Below are 10,935 nucleotides of genomic sequence, written 5' to 3'. Positions count from 1 at the left end.
GTCATGAGTAAACCTAAATGAAAGGATCAAGTACCCCCTACAGTTCTTTTTTAGTTACTAGAGCTCTCGTGTAAGTAAACTATACTAACTAAGCATTTGTCAGTACAACATACTATTCCTATTTCACTTTACTTCGTTTTTTTCAAGGCAATCGGTTTGCATGCTTTTTTTAAGTAAGCCCAACTAATTAGATTTTACAGTGCTTTTGGAGGGGATAAAAGGCAATATTTAGAAAGATTTGTCTAATTCGTCACCTTACCAGTAGACAGAGAGAATATTTAATCTTCTGAAAAATATCCACAAATTCTTGTTCTGATGGTGGGGTCACCGTTTGTGTGAGAGGGCCATCTACAAACACAGATGTTTATGATTTATGATTGATTATGTTTCTGAAGGTCTCGGATAGGCTTGAGAATTATGGAGGTCATCGGGGGCATCTCTCTCACCATCCTGCTCTTTCTTCTTCTTGCTTTTCTTCTTCTCCTTCTTTTTGCTATTCTTCTTAGTGCTCAGTTGCTCTAGAATGTTCTTAGCCTCTGCTGTCTCCTGCAGACGGGCCATGAAACGCTCCACATCAGCAAAACAGTAATTCACCAACTCCTAAGAGAGGGGGATATAAGAAAGGAGGAAACTGTAAGGTTTTAAGCAATAAGTCCAATTACACAAACAGTCGTATTTTCAAGCACTTTCATGTCTTTTCTCTAAAGCTAAAATCCCAGTAACATCATATTTTTTCAGGTCAGGGCAACTCAGGTTCTTAATTACAATGTTGTACTTAATAAAAACAATAGTTTCATATTTTTAATGTTATGTTTTACATTTTTTTATGTACATTTTTTTTACATTTTTGCTAAATATAGAATAGGATGTTTAATGACAGGTTTCAAAGTGAAAACTTACCCCATATTCCCTAATAGCGGGGCCTGTTGTCATAAAGGTGAACTTGCATTCAATGAACTGTACTTTTTTTCTGAGCGATAATGTTGAAAATTATTGCAAAATACTGATGTGTTTATACACCCTCTTTTTAATCTCTTTTTAAATAAATAACCTTCACAGGTGTAAAAAGTGTGACAACTAGCCCTGGTCTCCTTTATTACAAAACTACATTTTTTTTTTTTTAGGTCTGCATTCTATTCAACAGGCAGTGTCCTATTTAACGGTCATACTTACAACTTCTCTCTGTGCATGCATCAGGTGTGTATCTGTTTTCACTCTGTTTCCTCCATTTACTAAGAAAAGATACAAGTATAGAGCAATGAAATACACACACACACACACACACACATACACATATATATATATAAATTTACATATTATCAAAAAAATATATATATATTGTCATTACGTATATATTTTATCAAATAGACATACAGAAAACAGACATATATGCACATGCATTTACACCTATGGGACGTAAGTTAGCAGCTGTGTCGTTTGTAGACTTAGACTGTCTCCTAGGGATAACTGGGGGAGCAGCCATCTTAGAAAGCGAAAACATGAAAATAGAAAAGACAAAAAACAGAGAAAATTATATAGACATTGATAAAATTCCTGTCATCATATTGACAGCTTTACCTGGTCACCTGCTAACAAACTCATGGCATGGGCACATTTGTTGCTTTTCAAATGCATTTAAGAGAACAAACAATTTCTGAATTTTTAAATCTACTTAAATAATATATACAGTTCCTTGGTCACCACCACTTTATGTGGGACTAAACATTTAGTTAAACAGCATTATGCTACCAGAACCCAATTATCAAAGAGGATTATTGGGTAGTGGGCTATTGGGGAGAAAACATTAGAAACTGAAGACAGAATTTCATTCAACTGAGCTGGCAGGCAGACAAAAAAGTGAGACGACTATGCCAAGGGGCCTGAGAGAATCTCTTTAAATGGTTTAATAAACTAAGCTTTGGGACTTGGGCTACCACAACTCCCTATAAGCAAGACACGCCTGTTCAGATTTTTATTTTTTTATTTTTTATTTTTTTTGCCAAACAAACTCAATGAATGGCTTTTTTTTGTAAATCTGGTCTTGGCAGGATTGCTTGAGAGTTTCACTCATTTGTTGTTTAAGACTCGGATAAAGAAGGTTGACATTCCATACATAACCAATACATTACTGCACATTAGCTCAGTCACATCTATGGCCTCCGACCAACAGAAACCAATAAACTTTTTTCAGATCTTCTTATGATCTTATGATCAGTGAGCTTCTTGGTTGTGGGGTCACACCAGAGCTGTTACAGAGTCTCTGAACATTTATTTTCAGGATGTTAACAGTTAAAAAAACAATAATAATAGTCATAAAAAATTTACAACTCAACTTTTACAGATGGATTCAAAAGTCTGAGACCACTTGTTAAAAACATTTTTCTCATGTGTATTTTCCTGTTTTAAATACATAAATAAATAAATGCCAGCCTTCAGCATCTCCGCAGCCCTATATACAGTGGGTATAGAAAAAATTATCACATTTTGTTGCTTTGCAGCCTGAAATGAAGACAGACACAGTTTTTTGTTTTATCCAGCTGTATTTACTCTGTGCAACTTATAACATCCAAGTGAAAGACATAACACCAAATTTGATGGTGAGCGTTTGTGGAATGCAGGCTTCAAGTCATTGCACAGATTTTCAGTGGGGTTTAAGTCTGGGCTCTGACTAGGCCATGCAAGGACATTCACCTTTTTCCTCCTTCAACCACTGTGTGCTCAGTTTTGCTGTGTGCTTTGGGTCATTGTCTTGTTGGAAGGTAAACTTTCTTCCCATTGACAACTTTCTAGCAGAGGGCAGCAGATTTTCCTCAGGAATTTGACAGTAGTTTGCCCCATCCATTTTTCCTTGTACACTCTTAAAAATAAAGGAGCTTCACGATGCCATAGAAGAACCTTTTGGTCTAAATGGTTCCATAAAGAACCTTTAATATCTGAAGAACCTTTCGGTTTCACAAAAGGCTCTTTGTGGCGAAAGAAGGTTCTTCAGAAGGCCAAATAATTAAATTTTAGTCTCATCTGCCTCAGAATCTTCAAGGTGTGTTTTGGCAAAGCTCAGTCTGACTGCATGGGGCCTTTCTTGAGGAGGGGCTTTTTTCTTGCAACCCTCTCATACAAGCCACATTTGTGAGAATTTGTGAAATTGTTGTCACATGCACACAATGACCACTCTTCAGAGTTGCTGTAGGCCTCTTGGTCACCTCTCTGAGCAGTTTCCTCATGGCTCTTCCATTCAGTTTGGAGCGACCTCTTGATCCAGGGAGGGTATGTGTTGTACCAAATACCTTCCTCTTCTTAATAATAGACTGCACTGTGCTTCTAGGCATTGATAAAGCCTTTGATATTTTTTGTATCCATCTCCTTGTGCCTGTCCACAACTTTATCCCAGAGATCTTTTGACGGTGCTTTGCCACCCATAGCTGATTGTTTGCTTCAGTTGCACTACCAAGGACTGAAATGCTACAGGAAAGCTATTTTTCCCCCCCAAAAAAAAAAAATATATATATTTTTCCTGACATGTTGGTGTTGTATCTTTCACTTGGATGTTATAAGTTGCACTGAGTAAATTCAGCTGGATAAAACAAAAACTTTATCCATCTTCATTTCAAGCGGCAAAGCAACAAAATTTGATTATTTTATAGGGGGGTGATTCTTTTCTATATCACTGTACGTAGGACAAGCAGTTAGGAAAATGTATGGATGGTTGGAAATAAATAAATTAAATGGCAATATGCAATAGACTGCATAACAAGTTTGTGTAAAAATGAGTGATCATTTTCTCCAGCATGATTTGAGATGATCCATAGAGCATCTTGTGCTTCAATGGAAGCAGGAATATCTGACTGTCTATACAATAAGTCATGATCGATGCCACGAATGTACTTGAGTGACCTAGAAATAGTGCAGAATCTAAAACATTTGATCTTCATTTTATGTCATAATAATTCTTAATTTAATGTTTAATGTTTAAAATGTTTCAAAATCCTAATCTTTTTTTATTTCAAGGTTTAGATTAGATTTTGAATATCTGGTTTTCAGATTTTTGGACACCCACTATATTCCTGAAAATTGCAAGCAGAAATCTCCAAGAACCATATTAAAAACTCAACACAATCACCATGTCAAAATCACTGCGTTGGCTAAACACTCTTGTGTTGTTTAGGAGGAGTGGCAGCATATATGCTCAGGATTTTTATCACAGCTGCTATTATTAGCAGAGATCTATTCAATGACTTGCTTGAATTCACACTGTCATGTCATTGTATCGCCAAAGAATAGGTACAAGACACAAAATATAGCTCTTAGATCTGAGATTACAACGCATTGAACATTGCAATAGATGAAGCAGGCCTAATACTTTCCAATCCTTCAGGGGAAAGCATTAGCGTGCATTGCAACTAGGATCTGCATGTAACTATAAAAACATAATACACCTGTTGCCAAAATTGCTAGTACTGTATTAATATAAAGTGTCAGTTTCCATGACATTATTATAAAGATTTAATTGGCTGGTTTAAGAGTCTTACCGTGTGTTAGATGTGTGCACCTCCTTCTGTCACATCTTCTGTTTACACCTAATAGAGAAATGCAAGAACAAGAAAAACAAGTTGATCTGTTTAACTTGAAGAAAACCTGGACTTCCTTTCTCTCTCTCTCTCTCTCTCTCTCTCTCTCTCTCTCTCTTCTGAGTTTCAGGATATGAAGATCATAGAAACCTGTGTTAATACATTCTGATGAATGCATTCCTCTTACATACCTCTGAGACAATAAACACAACAGATCTTCAGAGAGATAAGATTTTTATAAGAAACTTTGAGGGGTCCAAACTAGATTACAGTAGAATATATTAAAAGTAATGTGTAAAACACCACATAAACATATGTATTCACACATAAAGACAAGTGGAAAAAATTCAATACTCACACAGCCACAAAGTCTTCGGCAAAGAACTGCATCAGTCGCTGTTTCAGTTTAGTGTGTTCAGGCTAAGCTTGTTTGTCTAGATCTGTCATTCTTCTCATAGCCTCCCTCTTTCTTTCTTTTTTTTTCTCTTCCACTGTTTCTCTGTCATTCACAGGTGTAAAGAAGCGCTGTTACCTCAGTGTTTAATCTATTTGAAGTACTTTCGTGAATCTGGGTCAATTTATGTGGTGTGTGCTGTCAGCACCCAATACATTTAGAGTGATATTTTCTTACCGCGAAGCTTTTGATACGTAGATTGTTTTAGTGATGTATTGTTGTTGCTTGCCTTTTTTAAAACAATTATTTCTCATTGTAATGAAATATTTGTTATTCTCATGAAACTCTGTAGCTTGCTCAGTTGTTGGAAATTGTGCAAAACTATCTGTTGAAAGTAAGGACAACTATTATTAGATGTATAGAAGAATTTTTCAAGTAAAAATACACTCCCACACTTACAGTGCGTAACCTCTCACTTGCAGTGATTGTGTCATTTTGATATGAATTCTGTCTATTGCCTCAGACGTCTTGCCAAGTAATGCACAAATGCTGTTTATCCTGCCAGGAACTGTGAATCAAGTTTCACATGACATTTTTTGTACCTGCATTTCCTCTTTCCTCTCAATCACAGCGCTGTACCTTAGTGAATTAATCTGCATTTTGAATCTTTAAAGTGAAGGATTAATTAAACACTCTGGAGTCTCTAATATAGATCTGTAGACGTGCAACTTTTAATAAAGTTAAAAATGGAAAAAGACTTGTTTCGTTCGTGAAGAACTTCTGTGTATTTAGCGAATAGGTTGAGTAAATGATTCAATGATTCACCCAAAAAGACTCGTTTATCTCCACCTACCACGGAAACATGCGAAATTTATTAGGACACCAAACAGAATGTAATGTCACACTCTATGGCTTTTGTTTTATCAAGTAATAAATAGATAATTTTCAAACATTTAGACTGTGGAAAGTACAGTCTTCAATCGACACCGTTTTTCACAACACTGCAAACCAGCATCTTTGTTTGTGACGTCAGTTGTTTGGTCCGCTACACCCTTCAACCCTTCGAAGCTCTCACTCCGGAGGGTAAACCCTTTGAAGGGATTAGGGCACAGGGATGAGCCCTTCCGAATGGAACGCAGGGTGAGTGTCGCACAACTCTGACTGAAATTCTGTGACGTCAAGGCTGTACTGTGATTGGTTATTAAGGCACACGTGATCCAAGTTGACCGTTACGCTTTCTCCAATAGTAAGTAATACCAAAGACTTAGAATACCCAAGACGTGTCACTCGTATAGTTTTGAATGGGGAAAAATGCAACGCTCAATATGGCCGCTCTATCGAACGAAGCCACGCCTTCTGAGTAAAAGAGCCAATCACTAATCAGTAAAGTCTGCATTCTATGTTCCAGAATTTAAAATCGGAAAATATGGAAGGTTAACGGATGGGACATCAGTATACACAGCCGAAATGGTGGCAATTCAAATGGCACTTAGTTGGGTAGAAGAAGTGATGCCAAATAAGGTAGTGATTTGTTCAGATTCAATGGCATCACTTACCAGTCTTCAAACTTTTCAAACTGTTAGATATGATATCTTTATAGAAATAATGAATATATTGTATAGATTAAGACATGCTGGAATAATAGTTAATTTTGTTTGGGTTCCAGCGCATGTTGATATACCAGGAAATGAAAAAGTTGATAAAATGGCTAAAGAGTCACTTAATCTGAATACTCCTACTATTTCAGTTTCACTAAGCAGGGTGGAGGCGAAAAGTATAATTAAAGAAGCTTGCAATTGGAAACGGCAAGGGAATTGGAATGACTAAAACAGGAAGACATTTTTATAATATACAAAACAGGGTAAGTCAAAGCAAAATGATACTGAACTTAAGTAGAGAAGATCAGGTCATTTTAACAAGACTAAGGATGGGTCATACAAAACTTAATTCTACACTTCATATAATAGGAAAACACAGTACTGGATTATGTGAAACATGCCAAGTAAAGGAAACAGTTGATCATGTGTTGTTACTCTGTCCTAGGTATGAACAGGAAAGGAATGAACTACAAAGAGAATTACAGAACTTAGGATGCAATGAATTTTCAATCTGCAACATATTAAACACAAAACAAGGATGTGGTAAAATAATAAAGACAATTTTAAAATTCATTAGGAATAGTGGACTTAAGAATAGCATATAGAATTCATAATATATACCTAGACTGAAATCACTTCACACTCCAGCACAGGAGGTGGCGGTATGCACCTTAAAAGCTGGTATGCGACCCACCAATAAATCCACAGAAGAAGAAGATTCCCTGTCAGGCCGGAGCAATGATTCAAAAACATGAAAACCCATTATAAACGAGGCATTCGTTGCGGCACTTAGTTGGGTAGAAGAAGTGATGCCAAATAAGGTAGTGATTTGTTCAGATTCAATGGCATCACTTACCAGTCTTCAAACTTTTCAAACTGTTAGATATGATATCTTTATAGAAATAATGAATATATTGTATAGATTAAGACATGCTGGAATAATAGTTAATTTTGTTTGGGTTCCAGCGCATGTTGATATACCAGGAAATGAAAAAGTTGATAAAATGGCTAAAGAGTCACTTAATCTGAATACTCCTACTATTTCAGTTTCACTAAGCAGGATGGAGGGGAAAAGTATAATTAAAGAAGCTTGCAATTGGAAATGGCAAGGGAGTTGGAATGACTGTAAAACAGGAAGACATTTTTATAATATACAAAACAGGGTAAGTCAAAGCAAAATGATACTGAACTTAAGTAGAGAAGATCAGGTCATTTTAACAAGACTAAGGATGGGTCATACAAAACTTAATTCTACACTTCATATAATAGGAAAACACAGTACTGGATTATGTGAAACATGCCAAGTAAAGGAAACAGTTGATCATGTGTTGTTACTCTGTCCTAGGTATGAACAGGAAAGGAATGAACTACAAAGAGAATTACAGAACTTAGGATGCAATGAATTTTCAACCTGCAACATATTAAACATAAAACAAGGATGTGGTAAAATAATAAAGACAATTTTAAAATTCATTAGAAATAGTGGACTTAAGAATAGCATATAGAATTCATAATATATACCTAGACTGAAATCACTTCACACTCCAGCACAGGAGGTGGCGGTATGCACCTTAAAAGGTGGTATGCGACCCGCCAATAAATCCACAGAAGAAGAAAAAGAAGACAAGAACTAGAAGACGGTTCTCCTCGCAGACAGTACCGGCAGTGACGCTGTTTGCCATAGATAAACATACGCGATGGAAAAGAGCAGACTGTTTCTCATTAATTTTTGTTTTTATGTACGGATTCAATTTATATTATATTATTTAGTCTTTTGCCTCCAATATGTTTGTATTTAGCAGCAAGAAAACGGATTCGCTGTCAACAACGACGTTACTAGGCAGCCAGTAGTGAGAACGCCAAAAGTCGCTGCTAGTGTGAACCATAGTGTGAACGCAGTTTCAAGCAAGGATTCCCTGAACTTTTGTTTTAAAAAAGTACAAGAAACAACATAATGACATTGCATACAACTTAACCAAACTAAGTTTCTTCGCATGAGCTTGCGTTTCTGGTCTCCCGATGTCACACGCGAATGAACGTGGAGTGCAGTCAGTGCCTGCAGAAAAACTGAACAAATCAGTGAATGATTCAAAAGATTCCACTCACTGAGTTCAATTTAAAACTCAGTTTCATCCCAGCCTATGATTCTCCCGTCCCAAAATAATACAGAATAATGCCCATATCCTTATTAACCTAAGGCCTTTCAGTAAAGAAACGTTATAGCAATAATAACGCTGAGGATGCTCAGAATGTGAGAATTTTAGAAAGCCTCAGGTAAGGCAATGGCGCCCTCGTGTGTTAAAAAAGTGCAATGGTCTTTGTTGGCAGAACGACTGGATTTTTAGCTGAATCGATAACACGAGGCTGTCAGTCGAAAAAAAGGGCAACTCCCCCTGAAACGGGCTGCAAGGTAAGAGTCAAAAACTTTGTTGCTGCAAGTTTTCTCATAAGCTGCAAGAGAAAACTTTTCTGCTGAATTTCAAGTGTTTCCGTAACATATGCATGTGTGGCTAGGAGTTGTATGCATTGGTTCTTATATAACAGTTTCTACCAAAACACGAGTAAGAAACTAACAAATTGTGTCCAGTTCCAGTTGAGACTTAGCATAAAGTCAGTCATTGTTTTTGGTCTTTAATACATTAAATTGGCTCAGTGATTAATTTTGTCTAATTTCATCAGTATTTACAGTTTATTTACAGGCTGAATCAATGTGTAAATACATTAGTGGTGTGTGATATATTATATTCCAGGTTGGTTGGTATGGTATGTTCCTAAAATACTGTCAAGTAGCCAAATTTGCACCAAGATGGTGATGTTGCAGAAAATTTCAGCCAAAAATATACATTGGGTAGTTTAATTCAAACTTCAAGTCAAAATGTTTTTATATAGCACAATAAAAGCAACAGACGTTAACCCAAAGTGCTGCACAATTGAGAAAAACATAGAATATGTATGCAAATTTTCGTATAAATACCAAATAATAATAAATAATTAAATAATTACACGTTTACAGTTTCAATAACATAAATCATTATATTTAAAAACCATAAAGATTAACAGCCAATATTTGTTGCAGACAGAAAAACATTTTGTTTATCATTACTTTGGACTTGTAGTTAGGAATTGTTGTAATACGTGAAGTTGCGTTTTTTCTAAATACGCGAAGTTGTGTTTCTTATGTGAAGTTGTGTTTTTTATCTTTCTGACCCTGAAACACAAGTAAACTTCAGCTTCCTTCAAGCTGACATGAATATAAACAGTGTGGGTACCCACATGGACAGTGAGAGCAAAGGAGAGGCTGTCAATTTCAATATTTCAATTAAATAATCAGTGGTTTACACACTTTGTTGATACTGTCTTCGTGTATAGTCATGTGTTCTCATGCACAGTGGCATAAATGAAATAAAATGAGACTAGCACAGAGAAGTAGCACATCCAATCAAATACCAGTTGAGTGGGAAGGTCACTGGCACTGTTGAAAAGGCACCCGAAGTATTAACAAAGTGGCAAAGAATATCTGTTCACTTTGACACTTTGTTCAGTTGGCTTTGTCTTTCTTTACTGTATCATTTGGCAGTGCAAAAAAAGCAACTGCTTAGACATGCAAGGACATGGAGACAAAAGAGAGATGAGATGTTTTCCCCCTGTCACGAGATCATCATAGAGGCATCGGACACTTTGAAAACTTTCCACCTCACAAAGTCCGCCTGTCAGACAACTCAGAATGACTAGCGGCTCCAGCTCTGACGCAGTAACACACCTCTTTCTCTCACTCTGTCTTTGCTAGAGAAGGTTCTGGACGTCTGTACTTTACCACTTTCACAGTGGAGAAAACATAGATCCCAGAGGAAGACCCAACTCTGTGTATGTTTCACAAGACCCCCCTTTCCATTAAACATATTTTATTGGACTGTCCCGCGTTTAATGCAAGTAGATATTATTTTTATGTAGTAAGCTCACTTAAGGACTTGTTTATTGAGATTTTACCAGAATTTTTTTTTTAAATCATATGTAAAGGTAAAACATCTTCTATATTTTTCTTTTTGTTCGTTTTTATGGTAACACTTTACAATAAGGTTCATTAGTTAACATTAGTTAACTACTTTAGTTAACATGAACTAAGCATGAACAATACATCTACAGCATTTATTAATCTTAGCTAACGTTAATTCCAACATTTACTAATGCATTATTAAAATCAAAAGTTGTGCTTGTTAACATTAGTTAATGCTCTGTGAATTAACATGAACTAACAATGAACCACTGTATTTTCATTAACTAACATTAACAAAGATGAATAAAGTAATAAATGTATTGTTCATTGTTTGTTCATGTTAGTTAATACATTAACTAACATTAACTAATGGAACCTTATTGT

General features: G+C 36.0%; 1 protein-coding gene across 1 annotated transcript in view; it reads right to left on the bottom strand.

The window, feature by feature from the left end:
• The window catches only part of LOC107653556 (epidermal growth factor receptor kinase substrate 8-like protein 1), a 14,115-nt gene extending 9,079 nt beyond the window's left edge, over positions 1-5,036 (bottom strand). Inside the window, exons 1-6 of the mRNA XM_016440298.1 lie at positions 4,924-5,036; positions 4,527-4,574; positions 1,375-1,483; positions 1,174-1,232; positions 447-600; positions 260-348 (exon numbers count right to left, since the gene is read on the bottom strand). Coding sequence (XP_016295784.1) covers positions 260-348; positions 447-600; positions 1,174-1,232; positions 1,375-1,483 — 411 coding nt within the window. The 5' untranslated portion in view covers positions 4,527-4,574; positions 4,924-5,036. The remainder of the gene's footprint in view (positions 1-259; positions 349-446; positions 601-1,173; positions 1,233-1,374; positions 1,484-4,526; positions 4,575-4,923) is intronic.
• Between the last annotated feature and the right edge of the window lie 5,899 nt (positions 5,037-10,935).

Source organism: Sinocyclocheilus anshuiensis, unplaced genomic scaffold, assembly GCF_001515605.1.
Source record: "Sinocyclocheilus anshuiensis isolate Anshui unplaced genomic scaffold, SAMN03320099.WGS_v1.1 scaffold2013, whole genome shotgun sequence".
Classification (NCBI taxonomy): domain Eukaryota; kingdom Metazoa; phylum Chordata; class Actinopteri; order Cypriniformes; family Cyprinidae; genus Sinocyclocheilus; species Sinocyclocheilus anshuiensis.
The sequence above is the reverse complement of the archived record's forward strand: the minus strand, read 5'-3'. Positions and strand labels throughout refer to the sequence as shown.